At 40.5% G+C, this 22,739-nt stretch overlaps 1 protein-coding gene across 3 annotated transcripts in view; it reads left to right on the forward strand.

The window, feature by feature from the left end:
- The window catches only part of LOC129543526 (cytidine monophosphate-N-acetylneuraminic acid hydroxylase), a 62,593-nt gene that overhangs the window by 24,721 nt on the left and 15,133 nt on the right, over positions 1 to 22,739 (forward strand). For all 3 annotated transcript variants that reach the window (XR_016036104.1, XM_055406686.2, XM_055406685.2), the window contains exons 5-11: positions 2,281 to 2,390; positions 5,935 to 6,125; positions 10,524 to 10,671; positions 11,016 to 11,097; positions 11,755 to 11,892; positions 14,636 to 14,771; positions 21,797 to 21,937. Coding sequence is in view for 2 of the 3 variants with exons in the window: in XM_055406686.2 (XP_055262661.2) it covers positions 2,281 to 2,390; positions 5,935 to 6,125; positions 10,524 to 10,671; positions 11,016 to 11,097; positions 11,755 to 11,892; positions 14,636 to 14,771; positions 21,797 to 21,937 (946 nt within the window). In the remaining variant the exon portion in view is untranslated. The remainder of the gene's footprint in view (positions 1 to 2,280; positions 2,391 to 5,934; positions 6,126 to 10,523; positions 10,672 to 11,015; positions 11,098 to 11,754; positions 11,893 to 14,635; positions 14,772 to 21,796; positions 21,938 to 22,739) is intronic.

Consider the following 22,739-nt stretch of genomic DNA (forward strand, 5'->3'; position numbering starts at 1 on the left):
CTTTGCCTGGACTGAGTATAATGTGTCATGAACTGAAAAATATGGTTAACCTCGTCCTCTTTACTTGAGGTCCTAAATGAATGAATGGGTCCAGTATTCATTCATCCACTCTTTAATATGTATTGCATTGCAGTCCATTTCTCAGAATGACCCAGTTTTTGTTCCCACTAACTAGTTAATAAGCTTTCCTTTCTCCTCATACTTTACCAGCTTGAGGCATTCTTAGTTTTTCAGACTTTTCTCATTTGAATCAAAAAATAGCATCACTGTTGTTTTAAATTAAGCTTGTTTCTCAAGTATGATCGGAGAAGGCAATGGCAAGCCACTCCAGTACCCTTGCCTAGAAAATCCCATGGATGGAGGAGCCTGGTAGGCTGCAATCCGTGGGGTCGCTAAGGGTCGGACACGACTGAGCGACTTCACTTTCACTTTTCACTTTCACACATTGGAGAAGGAAATGGCAACCCACTCCAGTGTTCTTGCCTGGAGAATCCCAGGGACGGGGAGCCTGTTGGGCTTCCGTCTATGGGGTCACAAAGAGTCGGACACGACTGAAGTGACTTAGCAGCAGCAGCAGCAGCAGCAGCTCAAGTATGATGCTAATATATTTTCCAAACGTGTTTGCCAGTTTTCATTGGTGGTAGAACTTTTTCATCTTACATTTGTATATATTCAGATTTTCCAGTGGAATTGTTTCCATTGCTATTAAATTTAGAAGTCCTCCCTTTGATATTCTATTTTTAGCCACTTGGAAGCTTCTCAGTGTGTCTTTAATAAACTAGATAATAAACTAGAATACTTAAATAACCAGTTGCACAGCACCGTTGTTAGAAAGCCCTTCCTTTTTCACCCTCTCTTAGAATATTAAAGCTGTTTAATAACTGTTACTTAATAACTGGGGCTTCCCAGGTTGCAATAGTGCTAAAGAATCCACCTCCCAATGCAGGAGATGCAGTAAACATGGGTTCAGTCCCTGGGTTGGGAAGATCCCCCGGAGTAGGAAGTAGCAATCCACTCCAGTATTCTTGCCTGGAAAATCCCATGGACAGAGGAGCCTGGTGGGCTACAGTTCACGGGGTCACAAAGAGTTAGACACGACTAAGCAACAGAGCACAAACATTTCTTTTCCTGCTTTTCTTAAGAAAGAACAATTCTAAAGAAGGAAAATCCTTACGAGTGGATATCAATGCAGTTTTCTGAGAATCTACCATAATACTTTGTACTTTTGAGTTGATATTTGTTATTAATAGTATATAGTCTTTTCAATACTGAGCTTTCTCTTTAACTCTTCATTCTTTGAAGATAAAATAATTGTCATAATAATATTATTATTGATTAAATTCTTTCTTTGTGCCAGGCATAGTGCTGGACACTGTTCAGTTCAGTCACTCAGTCGTGTCCAACTCTTTGCGACCCCATGAATCACAGCACGCCAGGCCCCCCTGTCCATCACCAACTCCCGGAGTTCACTCAAACTCATGTCCATTGAGTCGGTGATGCCATCCAGCCATCTCATTCTCTGTCGTCCCAGTCTCCTCCTGCCCCCAATCCCTCCCAGCATCAGAGTCTTTTCCACTGAGTCAACTCGTTGATCTCTTATATTGTTTACTGCCTACAACAACTCTATGAAGTATGTGTCATAACTGTTTTATGATCAGGCAACTGCAGCCCAGGATGTTGATAATAAGCAGCCCAGTCACAATCCTCACCCTGATGTTTCCAGATCCAACACTCTATTTTGTGACACTGTTTTCCAGCAATGATATGGCCTGGAAATAATAATAAAATGTATCTTTATTGTATTGCTTGCATTTTTAAGGATGTAGTTTAATAATAATGGTGATATTAAATGTCCGTTGTGTATTCCTAATTTTATTAAGAAAGCCAGTTGTGTTTTGCTATTAAATAAGCTGATAACTCTTATTAGGAAAATGTTCATTAATGTGCTTCTATTAAATTCTTAAACAGTATTTAAAAGATATAAAAATAGTAAACCACCATGTGCCCAGCACTCAGCTTAAGACATAAAACATCACGACATACCTGAGATTCCATGAGCTCCCTAAGTATAATATGAATAAAAGAAATGAATAGTGTGTCGGTATTCAGCCCTCATCTCAGTAGATATTGCTTGACCTAAATGAGCATTGCTTTTTGTTTCTGATTTCCTTTGATTTTTGTACTCTGAGTACCTGAGCCATACATTTCTATTTCAGTGATGCTTTTTAAACATCATTTTGTTGTTGTTATTAATTCAGATTCATTCCCCTTTGGTTCTAGTTGTGGAAGAGAGTGAAAAAAATGAACTTTTGCTTCTAGAACTGAATCCTCCTAACCCCTGGGATTCAGAGCCCAGATCTCCTGAAGATTTGGCTTTTGGGGAAGTGCAGGTAAGGAAACATTAAATTATAATTATCTTAAAAAACAAAAATAAAACTAAGATACACACACACATATATTATATTACCTTGAATTTTCTTGGATGTGGCTACTTAGGTCATATAGTATAGTTATCCTGAACTCTTGAGCAAATATTTTAGAAACACCCAGAACTTGGCAGGGATTCCAAGGTAAGCTATCCAGAAAAAACAAAACAAAGCAGAAAAACTTTTAGCAGAGGTCCCAAAGGATAGTCATGCAAAACTATGGGAGAAATTCAGAAATTGCCCTTGCTTCCAAATCACTGTCAGATGAAATGACCAGTTGTTTATCTCTGCGTATTGCCCTGAGATCTTTACAAACCTTGTGTACTTCCTACCTTTGAAAGAGTTTCCTCCAGAGAAAATGCTCTGGTCCTTTGGAAGAATTAAGCAATCCAAAATGAATTTTTCTGATTTCTGGAAAGAAAGCTTCTGGGAAGCTTGTGGAAATGGGCTGTTACTTTTCTGAGGAAGCAAATGGGACCCTTTCCAGAACAGGCATCAGTTCAGTCAGTTCAGTTCAGTCACTCAGTCATGTCCGACTCTTTGCGACCTCGTGAATCACAGCACACCAGGCCTTCCTGTCCATCACCAACTCCCGGAGTTCACTCAAACTCATGTCCATCGAGTCCGTGATGCTTTCCAGCCATCTCATTCTCTGTCGTCCCCTTCTCCTCCTGCCCCAATCCCTCCCAGCATCAGAGTCTTTTCCAGTGAGTCAGCTCTTAGCATGAGGTGGCCAAAGTATTGAAGTTTCAGCTTTAGCATCAGTCCTTCCAATGAACACCCAGGACTGAGCTCCTTTAGAATGGACTGGTTGGATCTCCTTGCAGTCCAAGGGACTCTCAAGAGTCTTCTCCAACACCACAGTTCAAAAGCATCAATTCTTCGGCGATCAGCTTTCTTCACAGTCCAACTCTCACATCCATACGTGACCACTGGAAAAACCATAGCCTTGACTAGACGGACCTTGATTGGCAAAGTAATGTCTCTGCTTTTTAATGTACTATCTAGGTTGGTTATAACTTTCCTTCCAAGGAGTAAGCATCTTTTAATTTCCTGGCTGCAGTCATCATCCGCAGTGATTTTGGAGCCCAAAAAAATAAAGTCTGACACTGTTTCCACTGTTTCCCCATCTATTTCCCATGAAGTGATGGGGCCAGATGCCATGATCTTAGTTTACTGAATGTTGAGCTTCAAGCCAACTTTTTCACTCTCCTCTTTCACTTTCATCAAGAGGCTCTTTAGTTCTTCTTTACTTTCTTCCGTAAGGTGGTGTCATCTGCATATCTGAGGTTATTGATATTTCTCCCGGCAATCTTGATTCCAGCTTGTGCTTCTTCCAGCCCAGCGTTCCTCATGATGTACTCTGCATATAAGTTAAATAAGCAGGGTGACAATATACAACCTTGACGTATTCCTTTTCTTATTTGGAACCAGTCTGTTGTTCCATGTCCAGTTCTAACTGTTGCTTCCTGACCTGCATACAGGTTTCTCAAGAGGCAAGTCAGGTGGTCTGGTGTTCCCATCTCTTTCAGAATGTTCCACAGTTTATTGTGATCCACATAGTCAAAGGCTTTGGCATAGTCAATGAAGCAGAAATAGATGTTTTTCTGGAACTCTCTTGCTTTTCCCATGATCCAGCGGATGTTGGCAATTTGATCTCTGGTTCCTCTGCCTTTTCTAAAACCAGCTTGAACATCTGGAAGTTCAGGGTTCACGTATTGCTGAAACCTGGCTTGGAGAATTTTGAGCATGACTTTACTAGCGTGTGAGATGAGTATAATTGTGGGGTAGTTTGAATCTTTGGCATTGCCTTTCTTTGGGATTGGAATGAAGACTGACCTTTTCCAGTCCTGTGGCCACTGCTGAGTTTTCCAAATTTGCTGGCATATTGAGTGCAGCACTTTCACAGCATCATCTTTCAGGATTTGAAATAGCTCAACTGGAATTCCATCACCTCCACTAGCTTTGTTCATAGTGATGCTTTCTAAGGCCCACTTGACTTCACATTCCAAGATGTCTGGCTCTAGGTGAGTGACGCGTGCTCAGAGCCGGCGTCGCTCTGTGTGCTTGGCCAAGGGCGGCGGCCGAGAGGAGCTACCCAAGGTCCGAGTCCAGGGGCGGTGGCCAGAATAGGCATAATCAGCTGAATTTTATTTGTTGACCTCTCCTTACCGTTTCTTTTGGCTTCTCACCCTGGAGTTTCTACCCCCTTATCTCTGCTGCTGGTTGTTTTCCTTTATCCTATGGGTGTGCCAGATCAGAGGAAGGGAGTGAAGCACTAATTTAGAATCCTCGAATCTGTGCCAGTTTCTAAGTCATTGTTTATAGCCATTCTCAGAGGACCCTGACTCCCTGAGTGAGTCAGCAGGTAAGTTAGGAAAGAAAGTCTCACAAGCCTGTTTAGCCAGGCTGCGTGGCTATGCCAGCCCGATCTCGGGTGGCCTCCACCTGCAGCAACTTGAAGCAGGATCTCCGTTCCCCGACCAGAGACCGAAGTCAGGCTGCGGCAGTGAGAATGTCGAATCCTAGCCACTGGACCACGAGGGCCAGTGGCCCTGGTTTGTCTGCTTTGTAGAAATAAATTTCAACAAAGAGGTGGAAAGTCATGAAACAGATCAAGTATTTGTTAGGAGGAAAGATGTACATGTGAATGGATAGAGGACTCAGAGAGAAAGAGTCATGCCTTCGTGGTCATTTAAATCACTTATATGAGGCTTTTCTTTTGGGTTTCCTTTGGCCAGTCGTCTTGCTTTGCCTAGTTCTGAGTTGCGTTTGGTTCATCTCAGGTTCCTCCCATGTGTGCCCCTGAATCTCTTCACCAAGGTGGATTCTAGTGAGGAGGCCTACGGGAAGGTTCACGTCACTTACTCTGTGGTGGTATCCCCTCCCTATTTGACCTCTGAGTAGCCTCTCTGCGCCTGTATAGTTGGAAGGTCTCCTTGACCTTGAGAATGAAGAACATGTGGTCTTTTTACCTCTTATCTGGACAGGGCTGTTTCTCCTCCTTCCTGCTATTATCTTTGTCTTGGAGCATCTGTCCACAGGGGACAGACTCCAGCTGCCCAGCCAGGGCCCACCTGTCTCCTGCCTCAAACCCACCAGGAGTCATTCATCATTCATTCAGTGGCTATTTCCAGCCAGTCTGGCATTTAAATCCCCAAGTATCTGCCATCACATCTCTAACTGCCTTTCCTTGTAAATTGTGCTTTGAAGGACTGATGGCAAAAGATATTCTGCAGTGCAGACTGTAAATAAGCATTTAGGAGCTAATTTAGATAGAGCAGAGCTGGATGAATCAATAGGTTTGACACCTGAAATCCACCATGAGCATTTCTTTCCTAACAAAGCAGTGATGTGTTCCGGGAGTTGTTTTCTATATAAAGGTCCCAACCTCACTGAACATACTCAGGAGCAAAGTTCTCCAACGTGACTTGTCCACTAGCCAGCCCAGTTCATTGTTGCTGACTGATGATGACTCAATAATCTGATTCTCACTGTCTTCTAACAGATAACATACCTTACTCATGCCTGCATGGACCTCAAGCTGGGGGACAAGAGGATGGTGTTTGACCCTTGGTTAACGGGTCCTGCTTTTGCCCGAGGATGGTGGTTACTACATGAGCCTCCATCTGATTGGCTGGAGAGGCTGTGCCAAGCGGACCTAATTTACGTCAGTCACATGCACTCAGACCACCTGAGGTAATGAAGTCTGAGCACTGAACTCTGCAGGAAAGGCTGCAGTAACGGCATCACTGGTTTCCAGGTTCTTTTGTGATCCCTGCTCAGTTTGAGGCCGATTCAGTGGGACTGATGAGAAGAGAACTAACTTGGATAAACGCGTATGTTTGTGTAGCATAATTTTTAAAGCGTTTCATGCTTTGGTGGTTTAGTCGCTAAGTCGTGTCCGACTCTTGCGACCCCATGGACTCTAGCCTGTCAGGTTCCTCTGTTGGTGGGATTCTCCAGGCAAGAATCTGGAGTGGGTTGCCATTTCTTTCTCCAGGGGATCTTCCCGACCCAGGAATCGAACCCGGGGCTCCTGCCTTACAGGCAGATTCTTTACCGACTGAGCTATGAAGGAAGATATTTTCATGCTTTTTACAAATGCAAAAGGGGCCATTGTGGGAGGAAGACAGGAGTTAATAACCCTCCACGCTCTCACTTCCCACCCTCAGGCTACTTGGTAAAAGTCTAGGTTTAAGGATCATCAATGTTGGCTTCCTTTTTCAGTTCAACTTTTATGGCAGGGACCAGTACACAGGGTGTAACTCTTCTCGGTTTTACAAGCCATATGGTTGGTGTTATACAGTGACTTAGTTCAGATGTTATAGTACAAGAGCAGCCATAAATGGTCCTAAGTCAGCCTGACTGTCTTCTAAAAATCTGATTTATGGACAATGACGTGAATATCATAAAGTTTTCGTGGATCACCAGATAGGATTGTCCTTTTGATTTCCTTCTCAACCATTTAAAAAGGTAAAAGACATTCATAAATTATAGCAGCAGGTCGCTGTGGTTTGCCAACTCTTGGTTCATAGCATTTCAACAACAATGAGCTCTCACCTTTTGAACCCTGAGTGCACTTCATCCTTTATTGAAACCACAGCTGTGTGACGCTAGGGATAGGAACTGAAACTTCCTTAACTCAGGTCATCAACAGGAAGGAGAAAGAGGACCTTGAATTTATAAAACCATACCCATTTGCAAATGAATGGTTACCAGAAAAGATGGGGTCAGATTTCCAATCCCTGGTTTCATTTCAGGGTCCTCCTTCATCCTTATTTAGCAATTTGTGTCACAGCTTCTTGGGTGCTAATGTAAACATATAGCCCTGCCTACTTGTTCTAACATGAAGCAATTTCACCTTATTTTTCTTTGCTGTGACTTTACGTGACAAAGTTCACATGAAGGAGACTCTTTGATAGAAATGTCCATGATGAGGGCAAGTATGTTTGCTGGTTGACTGGCCCCTTGATTTTTCTATTGAAAGTATATTGAAGGCATATGAGATCTCTAAGGAATGAATATGTTCTCTCTCTTCTCTTTAAGGAAACTAAAAACTTAAGTAGTTAGCTGCGTTAGTAACGAATTACCTGCAATACACAAAAACTGCACATCACCCGCTGGGATATTGTGCTAATAAATCTGCTATGGACTGCGTGATACCTTTGATCCATGCAAGCGTCTGGAACCAAAGATGTACAACGGCAGAATTATGAAAGTTCTGGGTTCATGCACTGTGTAATAACACCATGTGGAGCTAATTTTATGCATGTTGTATAGAGAAAACAGTATCACATAAACTAAGTGATTGCTTTATTCAGTTCAGTTCAGTTCAGTTGCTCAGTCGTGTCTGACTCTCCGCAACCCCATGAATCACAGCACGCCAGGCCTCCCTGTCCATCACCAACTCCCGGAGTTCACTCAAACTCATGTCCACAGAGTCGGTGATGCCATCCAGCCATCTCATTCTCTGTCGTCCCCTTCTCCTCCCGCCCCCAATCCTTCCCAGCATCAGAGTCTTTTCCAGTGAGTCAGCTCTTCGCATGAGGCGGCCAAAGTATTGAAGTATCAGCTTTAGCATCAGTCCTTCCAATGAACACCCAGGACTGAGCTCCTTTAGGACTCTCAAGAGTCTTCTCCAACACCACAGTTCAAAAGCATCAATTCTTCGGCGATCAGCTTTCTTCACAGTCCAACTCTCACATCCATACATGACCACAGGAAAAACCATAGGCTTGACTAGACGGACCTTGGTTGGCAAAGTAATGTCTCTGCTTTTTAATATACTATCAAGGTTGGTCATAACTTTCCTTCCAAGGAGTAAGCATCTTTTAGTTTCCTGGCTGCAATCAGCATCTGCAGTGATTTTGGAGCCCAAAAAAATAAAGTCTGACACTGTTTCCACTGTTTTTCCATCTGCTTTATAGTACCTGTTAAAAGATACCCATGGTCCTGTGTGTTTGTTGCTCAGTTGTGTCAGACTCTGTGACCCCACGGACTGTAGCCCAGCAGGCTCCTCTGTTCATCGAATTTTCCAGGCAAGAATACTGCAGTAGTTTGCTATTTCCTACTCCAGGGGCTCTTCCCAGGGATCGAACCCTGGTCTCCTGCATGTTTACCATCTGAGCCACCAAGGGAGAAGCAAGGGGGATAGCCCGGTGTACTTCAGAAAAGAGTCTTTAGTCAAATGTGATTTGTGATGTAAATATATGAGTATTATATTGGACTTCCCAGATGGCGCTAGTGGTAAGGTACCCGCCTGCCAGTGTAGGTGACGCAAGAGATGCGGTTTTGATCTCTGGGTCTGGAAAACCCCCTGGAGGAGGGCACGGCAACCAACTCCAGTATTCTTGCTTGGAGAATCCCATGGACAGAAGAGCCTGGCAGGCACAGTCCATAGCATCACAAAGAGAAGGAGATAACTGAAACCACTTAGCAGCAGCACACATGAATATCATAATGAATAATATTTATAGATGCCAGTGAGAATTTTCAACAATTTAAAAATCACAAAGCAATAAACATTGATTTTAGAATAACCTAACCTAACTCCTAAAGTCCCTTAAAGTAGAAGATTTAGGTGGTTAACCCAGAGATTGAAGACTTATTCAAAGAATAAGTCTTGATTTTTTTGAAGCCTTTGTTTTTAAAGAAGAAAACGTACTGATATTTTCCCCTCCAGATTCTACTTATTTAATATAGGTCTGGAACTTGAATATTAGTCAATGAATAGTTATTAAATGTAGTTAATAAGTGCTGATATGCTGGTTTTGTTTATGCTTTTCTTATTGTTAAATATCTTATTTCACCTGACATTATACTCTATGCACAAGTCTGATTCTTAAACCAGACAGCATATTCATTTAAGTTGAAATTGCCTTCTAGTAGAAGAAGCGCTAAGTTTAGGATCAGAAAACCTGAATTTGAATACCAATTTACTCAGGCAATGGCACCCCACTCCAGTACTCTTGCCTGGAAAATCCCATGGATGGAGGAGCCTGGTGGGCTGCAGTCCATGGGGTCGCTAAGAGTCGGACATGACTGAGCGACTTCACTTTCACTTTTCTGCATTGGAGAAGGAAATGGCAACCCACTCCAGTGTTCTTGCCTGGAGAATCCCAGGGACAGGGGAGCCTGGTTGGCTGCCGTCTATGGGGTCACATAGAGTCGGACACGACTGAAGTGACGCAGCAGCAGCAGCAGCCATATATTTCTGAGTATGTGTTCTCATTTATTAAAAACAAACAAAAACATAGAGCTTTTTTTTTTTTTTTTGGTGAGAAGAAATAAAATACCATAAATAAAATAAAAGTGAAAATGCCTAAAACCATGGTTGATATATAACAGTTACCTTAACAGCCTTTTGTTTATTATTCATGTTTTCCACACACCACGGTAGTATATAATCCTCTGATGTAATGAATGCTCAGAAATGAGAGTTGACAATCTGTGAAGATGTTCAAAAGTGCCCGGATGGTTAATTGTATACTGAGTTGGAATTACTCCAAATGGTGAATGTTGTTTTCTTCTACACTAAATTTTACTGTCTTGCCTAGCTGGTAACTGACTCTCCTTAAGGACAAATAATTCATTCTACATGCCACTATGTGGCTATCAATCTGTTGATGGTTGAAAAAGCACCCCTAATGATGGGCAAGTCATAGGTTCTCATTTTATGACCAAGACCTTTCTTTTGTTGGGAGCTGCTGGTTGAGAGGTGAGAAAAAAATGAAGATTCTGGAGACCTTCACCTACCAGAAACCTCTTCAGCAGTACTTTTCCACTTTGTACCTTCTGTTAAAACTCCTCTTGCTCAAAGCAGCATTAGTATGGAAAATGGAATTTGCACTCCTGGTTTGATGTACACGCTGTGGTATATGATATGTTTTCCCAATAAAGAGGAATCTTCTAGGAAATTCCCCTCATTGTTACAGTCAACCTTGAGGAAAAAACCTGTTTTTTGGACTCTGGGGAGGGTCTGGTTTTTCCGTTCCTTGCTTCTTGGTCAGCATGTTGGTGTGAGGAGCAAACTATCTCTTACACTAGATGATCCAATTTTTTCACCTTTCAAACTTCCCATTTTTCTGATCCTAGTTACCCCACACTGAAGAAGCTTGCTGGGAGAAGACCAGATATCCCCATTTATGTTGGAAAAACAGAAAGACCTGTATTTTGGAATCTGAATCAGAGTGGTGTCCAGTTGACTAATATCAATGTAGTGCCATTTGGAATATGGCAGCAGGTCAGATATCAGTGTTTTTTCCACAATTTTCAGTTATGTTTTCTGGGGGTAAATATTAGGTGAGGTAGTTGCTTTAATACTGAAGAAACAATGGCTTGCTTTTTCCATATGTAGTACTATGTAAGTGTGTATTACTGCATAAATCTCTATTTGAGCTAAAATAAAAGGTGGCTTTTCTCTCCATGAATCAATGGTATGACTTTCAGTTCAGTTCAGTTTACTGGATAATAAATCCAATTCTGAATAAAAGGGATTTCTTTCCAGAAGAGATGATCATTTACTCAAATTTTGAACAAAAAGCCAAACTGACATAAACAGTTGTTGGTTTTACTGTTAAATTCCAGGTAGACAAAAATCTCCGATTCATGATCTTGATGGATGGCGTTCATCCTGAAATGGACACTTGCATTATTGTGGAATACAAAGGTATTCTCTTACTTTCATCAGCAATGAGAAATGAAACATACTCTTGGTAGGAAGGATAATGATAGCTATCCAAAGTTCCATCCTATCTTCTTCTTCCATCTTCATTTTCCATAAGATATAGTATATTCTATCCCTGTCTTAGGAAAATGGACTGTCACTGAGATAGATAATCTCGGAAAATCTGTCACTCAGAGAAAAAATTAGCAGTAACACACTCTGTGTGGTGACAGGTGCAAAGATTTTTTTCATAAGGGAACAGATCCTCTGTATTTCCCCTATAGTAATTTATTCAAAACTGCCTTTATATAGTGTTTTATTTTCATATTGACATATTATGATGTAATGTGATCATACACTTCTGCTTTTCATGTGAGAAGATGGCTTTACCCCAACAGTCATTAAATAGAACTTCCAAAAGGTTGAGAGATTTGTGTTGATTTGGTTATTTTCCCCCCTGCATCATTTGAGCTCAACATATGAAGATAGTTGGCTAAGGAAAGTAGTCTATCTGTGATCTTGAAGGGGAATCAAGATGATTATCCTCATCCAGAACCAACTGAATCAGACAGGAGGAGTTTGATTTTGTTGGCCTGGGATTTCAAACTATGGTGTTCAAGATTTCACCTTGAGTATTTATGCCACGTAATTTTCCCACAGGTCATAAAATACTCAATACAGTGGATTGCACCAGACCCAATGGAGGAAGGCTGCCTATGAAGGTTGATTTAATGATGAGTGATTTTGCTGGAGGAGCATCAGGCTTTCCGATGACTTTCAGTGGTGGAAAGTTTACTGGTAATACTTTATATCAAAGTGATGCCAGGGAGCAGGCATGGCACTTTGCTAAATGCTTTGCAAATCAATACAAAGATAATGAAAACATGGTTCTTCCCTGCAAGAAGCTTACAGTCTTACTGGGAAACCAGACTTGCAAATCACAGATTACAGGCTAAACTTCCCAGCTCAAAGTGTGCTGATAGAGCATGAAAGAAACACTAAGGGGCTTAGGGAGCATCTCAGGATAGGTCAAGAAAAAGAATCATTTGGATCAATTGGATTCCTGCTGTAGACCATAGAGCAGAACAGGAAGAGTCTGATATTGGTAATCCAGGCTTAAATGCTCTTGGTATGAGGTTCAGAATAGAGTGTGGGCACCTTGCGCCAGGCATATGCCCTTGGCTTGGTGGAATGTTCATACCAGGGAGGGATGGGGCAAAGGAAACCCCTCTAAAGTATAGGGTTACAAGGGTCTGGGGAGCAGGGAAAAATAGGCAAATAGTGGTCAAAGGGTATAAACTTCCAGTTATAAGGTGAATATGTTCTGGGGATGTGATGTACAGCATAGTGACTATAGTTAACAACCATGTGCTCTGTGCTTGAAAGTTGCTAAGAGAGCAGATCTTACGTGTTCTAACACATGAAAAATGGTGATGAGGTGACGGAGGTAATAAGCTAAGCTTATTGTGGTAATCATTAGGCATGCATGCATGCGATGAAATCACCATGGTGTGTACTTTAAACTTATGTAAAATTACACATCAGTTATATCTCAAAGCTAGAAAAAATGTGCAATCCAAGGAAGAAGCACTTCTACTCTCAGTCTAAGTGTAGTGCTAGGTTTGGGATGGGGGAGGGTGTGTAAAGTGGTACATTTTGTTCACACTTTTGCTCAGTACTAGCGTTGAACGTGCTTAATATATGTTCAATTAATAAATGCATATGTTTTGTAAGCGATCTCTGTTTAATGATGTGGCAGAAATGTCCTACTTGCAATATGAAGAAAGCCTTGTACAGTTCCTTCCTTTCTTCTCTTAAGTCTGTATTCATTGCTTCCAAGAATGTGTCACCATGTAAGACATAGAGGGGAGGTGCTGTCCTCAGTGGGTTAACAATGTGACTGGGGAGGCAACATATCCCTACTAAAGGTAGCTAGCAGAATTCCATCCTTTTTTTAAAGATTTATTTATTTGATTTTTGGCTATACTGTGTCTTCGTTGCTGTGCTTGGGCTTTCTCTAGTTGCGGCGAGTTGGGGCTACTCTCTAGTTGCGGTGCGTGGGCTTCTTTTTATGGTGGTTTCTCTTGTTGCAGAGCATGGGTTCTAGGCATGGGGACTTAGGTAGTTGCGGTGCTTTGGCTCAGTAGTTGTTAACTCTTGGGCTCTAGAGTGCTGGCTCAGTAGTTATGACGCACAGACTTAGTTGCTCCACAGCATGTGGGATCTTCCTGGACCAGGGATCAAACCTGTGTCCCCTGCGTTAGCAGGAGGATTCTTTACCACTGAGCCACCAGGGAAGTCCCAGAACGTCATTCTTACGTGAATGTGTGTATGTGTGTGTTTGCATGTGCACATATATTTAAGAAGGTCTGGAATATACCAGAACGTTAATAACTAAATGTTAATAGTGATCAAGTCTAGCTTATGGCTAACTTTAATTTTTTTTCTGTCTCCTTGTCTGTGTTCAACAGATGTTCATAGCAGTAGTAGGAGCAGTTCCCTGACACAGTATCCCACATGCTCTGGGCCCTGCCTAAATTCTCAACTTCTTTTACTGTCTGTATCCCCATTGCTTGACCAATGTCAGCCCATACTGGCCCGCTTTTGGTTCCTCAGACTCAACACACCAAGTGTTTCCATGCCCTGGTCTTTGCATGTGCTATTTCCACTGCCTGAAGTGCCATTACCTCTGACCTCCGCACAGTGGCCACTTCCTCTTCTCTGTTTGTCTGTATTCTATGACTCCAATGTCATCTTCACTAACTGCCCTGTCTAATACCCTGCTCCTCACCCCAGCCACTATCCCATGGTCCTATTTTACTTTCTTCCTAGGTCATCACTGTTTGAAATAAACTTATTTACTTATGTATTATTTGCATCTTTCACTAGAATGACTGCTCCTTGAGAGCAAGGAACTGCTTTATCTTGTTCATCATTATATTCTCTGTGCCTTGAACTATTTTGGCTCATAGTAGGTGCTCAATAAATATTGAACAAATGAATGAGCAAATGAACAAACTGTGAGGTAGGCATCACGATTCCATTTCACAGAGGAGAAAACAAACTTAAAGAATTTACGTGGTGGAGCTCTGTTTTGACCCTAAGTCTTAACTGACTCCAACATCCAGGCCCTTGACCACTGCACACCCCCAGGGTGTAACAAACATGTTTTGCATTTATAATCCACCCAGATAGCAAAGCCATTTCCATGTTAGAAGAACATTAAGCAATACAAGAATTGCAGTGCTCTTAAAATGTGCATGCATGCAAGGTACAACTGTACGTGCCACCCTGTGTATTCAGCTAGGTCCACATGAATTGCCATAAACAAGGAGAGGGTTCAATGTCTTTGGCTAGTTCAGGAACATTTTCCTAGTAACCAAATGAAATTTGCAAGATAAAGCCACTAATGACAGAGTTTTGGTCTACATCTGAGTGTCAGCTGTCAATTTTTATCTCCTGAAAGATTTCTCTACTAGAACTTTTGTTTTTCTGTGATTTCTGAACAGAGGAGACTCTAATCCAAACCCTGTCATTCCAGAGGAATGGAAAGCCCAGTTCATTAAAACAGAAAGGAAGAAACTCCTGAACTACAAGGCTCGGTTGGTGAAGGACCTACAACCCCGAATTTATTGCCCCTTTGCTGGGTATTTTGTGGAATCCCACCCATCAGACAAGTATGGCTGGACATTTTGTATAACATATTCACACGGGTTAATGTATTTTGGGATGAATGATTTAGTTGTAAATTCAACATGGAATGAGACATAATAATTGGTGGGAGTCTGGAGTTTATTTAACAAGCTGCCTGAGAACGGAGAGCATGAATGAAAGCAATGCTTGGCAGCTAGAGTTAATCCAGATAGATTTTTGTCCAGAAGGATCCTGGAAAGGATAAAGGCAAGTTATATGTATTCAGTATACACTAGAAATTGAACTGGGGCATTTAATCAAGTCATTTAGTTTTCCCAATGACACTTTAAGGTAGGTATCATTATGACTGTTCAAGTTGGTTGAAACTCAGAGGCTAAGAGATTTGCCCAAATCACTCTGTTGGAAACACTGGAGTTAAGAAATGAATCCTGGTATGCTTAGCTCTGGAGCTCTTTTCTCTACACCACACTATATCTCAGAATAGAGACTGTATCATTATCAAATTATATTCTCATTTTTGAGTGTCTGAAAGGATTTCTCTTGCAGCAGCATAACTTCTAGATCTTGTTTTTCAAGTGTATTTCTTGTAGGCCAGTGAGTTTTCTTTGAGAATGTTTGAAGGTTTTCATTTTAATAGTCACATGAAGTCTGGAGGAGCAGAGTCTCCAGACCTGATCCAGCATTACCTGGTATCTGTTCTGATTGCTTGGTGTCATGAGAGAGGGCCAGGAGATCCCAGGGGAGGATCAGATGACTGGGACAGCAAGAAAGACAGTCAGAGAGGCAGCTCTGAACCAAATGGCACAGAACCATTTCAGTATTTTAGCAACTATTATGCCTCCTAGGTGAACATCAGTTCTGTCCTTGAAACAATGGAAAAAGGAGCAGAGAAAAAGATTTTGCTGCCATTCACAGCTCTCACACATCACACTATATGGAAATACCCAAGAACTGAGGGACTGGACTGTGGTGATATTTTGCACTCCACACTGTCTTGGACAGTGATGAGTATCTGTTAAAAGATATAAAGAGAAAGCATGTCCAAGATCAATCTGAGAGAGTCTGCTGGAGAAGGTGAAACAGTATGTCATTCTATTACTTTCATGTTCCTAGTTATGGGTCACTCAAGGGAAAAGTACAAAACTGGTAGAAATATTTACCACATGACACTGGAGAGTATTAAAGTCAGGATAGTGAGGAAGTATTTCTGAGCTTGAATTAAAAAAAAAGACCCAGAGGATTTCCTTATTTGACTTCATGGTATGTGTTTCATGTCAAACCTTATAGTCTGAAGGCAGATAAGTTAAGCATCCTTAGGGATGATCTTTTGGTCTAAGGCTTGACCAGAGAAGAGGAATTAGATAAAATAATAGATATCTGAAGTGTTTTAATCTATTACCTAAAATGTGAGAAAGAAAGAACTGTTTTTCAGGGGACCCACAAAAGGGATCTCTGCCTGAAAGGTTAAGAATGGACCAGGTGGCTTAGAGAGATAGACAGTCTGTATCTGTGGAAAAACAGAAATGTGGGCAGAGAAAAAGAATGCATTGTATTCATGGAAGAATTCAAGTAACTGAATCAACTATGGAGACTAGCAGGTAGTAAAATAGTATTTTTGAAGTTCTTAAGGAAAAGAACGGTCAACACATTCTATATCCAGTGAAAATATCCTTCAAGAATGAAGGTAAGATAAAAATATTCCCAGATGAAAGGAAAACTAAGACAATTTATTACAAGAAGAACTCCTTTAAGAGAAATGCCAAAGAAAGTTATACAGATAAAAGGAAAATGACTCTAGAGGGACACTTGTGGAGGAACCGTACTACCCAGTTGTAAGACTCGCTGTAAAACTGCAGAAATCAAGACAGCATGATATTGATGAAGGGATAAACACACAGGTCAGTGAACTGGAATCTAAAAATAGGTCCACTGATGCTGGGAAGGATTGGGGGCGGGAGGAGAAGGGGACGACAGAGAATGAGATGGCTGGATGGCATCACCGACTCGATGGACATGAGTTTGAGTGAACTCCGGGAGTTGGTGATGGACAGGGAGGCCTGGCGTGCTGTGATTCATGGGGTCGCAAAGAGTCAGCCACGACTGAGCGACTGAACTGAACTGAACTGAACATACAGCCATTTGATTTTTGACAAAGGCACAAAAACGGTTCAATGGGGAAAGGATAGTCTTTTCAATGAATGCTATTTGAGCAATTGGACATTCATATGCAAAAAAATGAACCTCAGTGTAAACCCCACACTGTATTCCCCAAAATAAGTCTAAATGGGTCATAAATAAAAATGTAAATGTGAAACTATGAAACTTTCAGAGGAAGATATAGGAGAAAATCTTCATGAGCTTGGGTTAAGCAAAGACTTCTTAGATATGACACCAAAAGCACAATCAGTTCAGTGGAAATTTTAATACATTGGGCTTTATCAAAATTAAAATGTTTGCTCTGTGAAAGACACTGCTAAGGGAGTAAAATGACAAACTGCAGACTGAGAAAATGTTTGCAAGTCATATATCTGATTTAACAATTTGTGTCTAAAATATATAATTAACTTTCAAAATTCAGTGTAAGGAAGCAAAGAACTCAATAATAAATGGCAAAATATTTGAACAGATACTTCACCAAAGAAGATATATTGATGCAAATAGGCATAAGAAATGATGTGTCAATATCATTAGCCATTAGAGAATGCAGATTAAAACTGCAATGAAATAAGACTTAAAAGTAATCAAAATTATTAAATTAATATAATTTTAATAGAATTAAAATTAATAAAATTTAATGAAAGATTAGCATTATCCAATTATGACAAAGATACAGAACAATAAGACTTCTCAGCCATTGCTGTTGAGAATTCAAAATGATATAGCTATCTGGAAATCAGTTTGACTGTTTCTTTAAATACACATTTATCATACAATCCAGAAGTTCCATTCATGCGTAATTACCCTAGAGAAACTAAACTTTTATTCAACACAAAAGCTACACACAAATATTAATAGTATTTCTATTCATAATAACCAGATCAACTCAAATATCCTTCAACAGGCGAATGGATAAACAAGCCACACTGTAAATGCAATAAAAATAGATAGCTGTCGATATACACAGCAACATAGACGAATCTATCAAAGACATCATGCTAAGTGAGAGAAGTCGGCCTCAAAAGATTACAAATTGTGTGATTCCACTTATATGACATCCCAGGAAAGGCAAAAACTACTGGATGGAGAGCAGATTGGTGGTTGCAGAGGGCTGGGCTGAGGGGAGAGTTTGACTGATGGGCCAACACAAGGGAGTTTTGAGAGAACAGCATGTAGAGCAGAGAAAGCTGACTGCAGGGGTTGTTGCACAGATCTACACATGTGTTAAAATTCATAGTGCTGATCGCCCCAAACAGCCCCCAGATTGGATCCAAGTAATCTTAAAAATTAAAAAACCTGAACAGTTACTCTGAACACCGCAGCCATGTTAATTAAAGCTACATGTTTATTTAGATCATGTTTGTAAGACAATACATATCTTTATATATGTACATTTTATATGAGTCACAACCCTTTGAAAGAAACAAAATACACAGTTTATTCATTTAGTAAATATTGAAGCATAGTTTTATTATTTTAAATGTTAAAATCTTATAGATGTTTTAATTTTTTTACAAGATTCTATCAGTTATGTAGAGCATCTAGTTCATCATACAGTTACTCAGCCGTTAACGATAATAGTGTCTTTATGTGCGAACACCAATGCCATCTGCTTTATGAAGATTCCCTTTATGATCAGTAACTAGAGAATTTTGTGTACAAAGGGCAGGGACTTCCCATAAGCAGACAGGGAATGCATGTGTCATTCTACTTGGAGTACATTTATCTGTAAATTTGTTGGGTAGTAAAGAATAGTCCTTGAGATTCATTTTTATGGCAAAATCCTGTAAGTACTGACCATAATTTCTCATCAACTGAGGCTTCAGAGTACAATAGGATAAATAGTGTACATGGAATTTAGGCTCTTCCCTACTACCACTTATTAGGACCAATTTTTTTTTTTTAACTTTTCTGGGCTTCATGTGTCTTATCATTAAAACCTGACTGCTTTCATTTTGAAGTTCTGTGTTGTCTAGTGACATATCTACGTGTGTCTTATCAATTAATATGTCCTATTGCTGATGGGAGAGGGAAATGGCAACCCACTCCAGTGTTCTTGCCTAGAGAATCCCAGGGACGGGGGAGCCTGATTGGCTTCCATCTATGGGGTCACACAGTCGGACACGACTGAAGTGACTTAGCAGCAGCAGCATTGCTGATGTGTTCCCTTTATTACTTCTTGTTGATATTATGTAGCTGTCTCACATCTTCCAAATATTTTCAGACTAAATAATAATTTCTTTTGATCAATACTGTTCATCATTCGTTCATTCATCTGTTGAGCAGCATGTTCTTGGTGCTGGAGAACCAGGGATGAAATTATTGTCTTCAGAGTTGGAAGAGAAGAAACAATGATAAAGTAGAATGATAAACGCTGTGGTACATGCATGTTCTGAAGGCAGTAGGATACAGGTGGGAGTCAGAAAATGACTGTTGGAAACTATGGATGGGACGATTGAAACAAAGTTTTGAAGTATGAGTAAACCCTGACCGACAAAGAGAGAAAGATGCTGAAATGAGAGACTGCAGTTCAGTGTAGGCAGGTGTTTGAGGAAGCAGGGAGGAGGGAACGGAGGGAACCAGACAGTGAACCCCACTGTGTGCCACTCCACATGACTAGAATTTATCCTTAAGAATGAGGAACCCGGTAAGGGGATCTAATGAGCAGAGACGTGATCAGATGGGCACCAGGGACGTTAGGTTGTATGTATGGTGGGAAGGGAGATAGGAATATCGATCCTGGAGACCAGTTTGAAAATCATTACAACAATCTTGAAAGGACTGATGAAAAACATTGGAGACTGAGAAGAGAATTCAGATTCTAGAAATATATCAAGGAGGTTGCATTGTGAGAAGTTGGAGAACTGGATATGATGGTTTCTTACTGATGGGACACTTGACCACTTAACATGATTCTGACATTTAAAGTAATTACAAGCCATTCTTCTGTGTATTACCTCCTTTCCCACTATACATATAACCTCCCTGGTGCCCATCTGATCATGTCTCTGCTCATTAGACCCCTTTACCGGGTTCCTCATTCTTAAGGATAAATCCAAGTCATGTGGAGTGGCACACAGTGGCACACAGATGTTACCCTTGGTACTCACAGTACCCCTCAGAGGGTGGCATCTGGGTATGTATTAATTTTATTATTATTTTAGAGATGGAGACAAAGAAGTTAAAGAATTTTGTGAACGCCACACATTGTGTTTTAGGAAGAGTAATCTGATAGCATCATGTTTCTCAGGAGGCAAGGAAACCAGTTAATGAATCATTTTGAGACGAGAGGCAGGAAGAAGATGAGACAAAGAGATGACACTTCTAAAAACTGAGGGCTGTGCCAGTGGAAGGAAGGAAGTAGTTAGACATCTTTGGGTGGACAGACATCTTTACTCATGTCTGTAAAATTGATCCCAAGATTATAAATAATGTAAGTCACCTTGGAGCTATGAAATCGCAGTGCTTACATATGTTTGTATATCTGGCTGAAAATATCTCTCCAGTCTAGGTAGCCAAGCTGTAGCACAAGAAAATAAAATTCCCTTTAACAAAAATGCTTGGGTCACCCATGTCTGATGAAGTACAGTGACAAAGCCTGTTTCTCTGAATCTCTCTATTTTGACTCCAGCACCACCACAACTACCTTCCCAAATAACATTGAAATTGATGACTTAGAACTTTTCCAGAAAGACTGTGGTTTGTAATTAAATTTGGGAGATCCTCAGCTCTGATCAATAACACGATGAGAAACTAGATCTCAGGAGGGGCTATGACGGAAGATGTGTGTGTGCTCTTTTCTAACCAGTGAATTTTAATGGTTTTGAATGGAAAGACTTTTTTGGGAGGGGGCTTATAAAACCCAGAAATTTATTTCTCACACATCTGAAGGCTGGAAAGTCTAAGATCAAGGTGCTGGCAGACTTAGTGTCTAGTGAGGGCCTGCTACCTGGTTCATAGATGCCTATCTTTTTTAATATAACCTTACATGGTGGAAGGGGTTGGAAAGATTTATCAGACTCTCTCCTAAAGTTGGGGAGAGGCTCCTCCTTGTGGTCTCCTGGGAAGGTCTGGCGATGGAGAGCTGAATGGACACTGCTGACCTGGGACAAGTCACCTGGCCCCTCTGATCCTTAGTCTCTTTCTGTATAAAATGAGAGTAATAATGGGAGGTATCTCATTAATGGGTTGTAAAGATAAAAACAATTAGTTCATGTTATTTGCTTAGCATTTACATACCAGATAATATTTAATCATCTATATATTTAATTAAAGGGCTTTCCTCATAGCTCAGTCAGTAAAGAATCTGCCTGCGGTGCAGGAGACAAGGGTTCAGTTCCTGGGTTGGGAAGATCCCCGGGAGAAGGAAATGGCAGCCCACTCCAGTATTCTTGCCTGGAGAATCCCATGGATAGAGGAGCCTGGCAGGCTACAGTCCATGAGGTCACAGGAGTCAGACACAACTTAGCGACTAAACCGCCGCCACCACCGTATTTAATTAATATTAAATACAATAAAACAAACCAATATTCTATACACGTGAAACTAACACACAATTGTAAATAACTATACTGCAATTTAAAAAAAAACCGGGAAAAATAAAATATGAGTGTTCTATTCCCACCTCTTCATGATAGTCTCGCTCTAACTTCAATTCCAATCGCTATGTGATTATTACTAAAAACAAGCTATAAATGCAACCTTCTTTGGCTAATAGCTCTTCCCTAATTAGGAACATTAGTCCAGATAGAGTCTTTATTTTTCCTGAGGTAAATAGAGGGGGATTGGGAGGTATGAATGCAGAGGAAACAAATAAAAATTCTGTTATTGTTCTAATCAGAATTTCAACTGAGAATAAACTTTCTGACATGGGAATGTCCTTATTTCTCAGGTATATTAAGGAAACAAACATCAAAAATGACCCAGATGAACTCAACAATCTTATCAAGAAAAATTCTGATGTGTTAACATGGACGCCGCGACCTGGAGCCACTCTTGATCTGGGTAGGATGCTAAAGGATCCAACAGACAGGTTTGGCTTAAATACTTAATAGAGAATAAAAATGACTCAGGGATTTTTTTTTCAATTTTATGAGAAAATAAAGGACATACTTATGGCCTCTTGGTAGGTCCCTATTCGTAGGAATATTAAGGGGGTTTTTCTTGAGTAGCATCCTAAACTTATCATGAATTAATATCCATACATCACTTTTTTAAACAGAAGTCTTACCATTCAAATAAAAAACTATTAAATAAATATCTTTCAAATCTAGGGGATAAAGATTGAATTTTTTTCTCAGTCCTATAAATAATTTTCTCATCCTGTATTATAGTTACCCAAGTGTTTTTCTCATCTCAGAACCTTCCTTGAATATAAAGAGTAAGGAAGTTTTTTCTTTGAAGGATAATTGATACAGCTCAAAGTGAAAAACACCTGTACACCCGTGGTGGATTCATGTCAATGTATGGCAAAACCACTACAATATTGTAAAGTAATTAGCCTCCAATTAAAATAAATAAATTTATATTTAAAAAAAAGAAAGAAAAACAATGAGCCTGAGAGTTAGTTTTCATATGAACATAAACATTACCCAACTACCAATTCCACAGATAGTACATTTGAATAATAAACAGTGTACTGGGAGTGCCATTCAGGAAAAGTTAACCTTGATGTCACAGACCTAGATTTTTCAAATATTTGCCTGTGTGCTCAGTCGCTCCGTCATGTCTAACTCTTTGCAGCCCCATGGACTGTAGCCCACCAGGTTCCTCTGTCTATGGAATTTTCCAGGCAAGAATATTGAAGTGACTTGAAATGCTCCAGGGGATCTTGC

This window comes from Moschus berezovskii, chromosome 23, assembly GCF_049115385.1.
Source record: "Moschus berezovskii isolate FMDL1 chromosome 23, NW_MosBer_1.0, whole genome shotgun sequence".
Lineage (NCBI taxonomy): Eukaryota > Metazoa > Chordata > Mammalia > Artiodactyla > Moschidae > Moschus > Moschus berezovskii.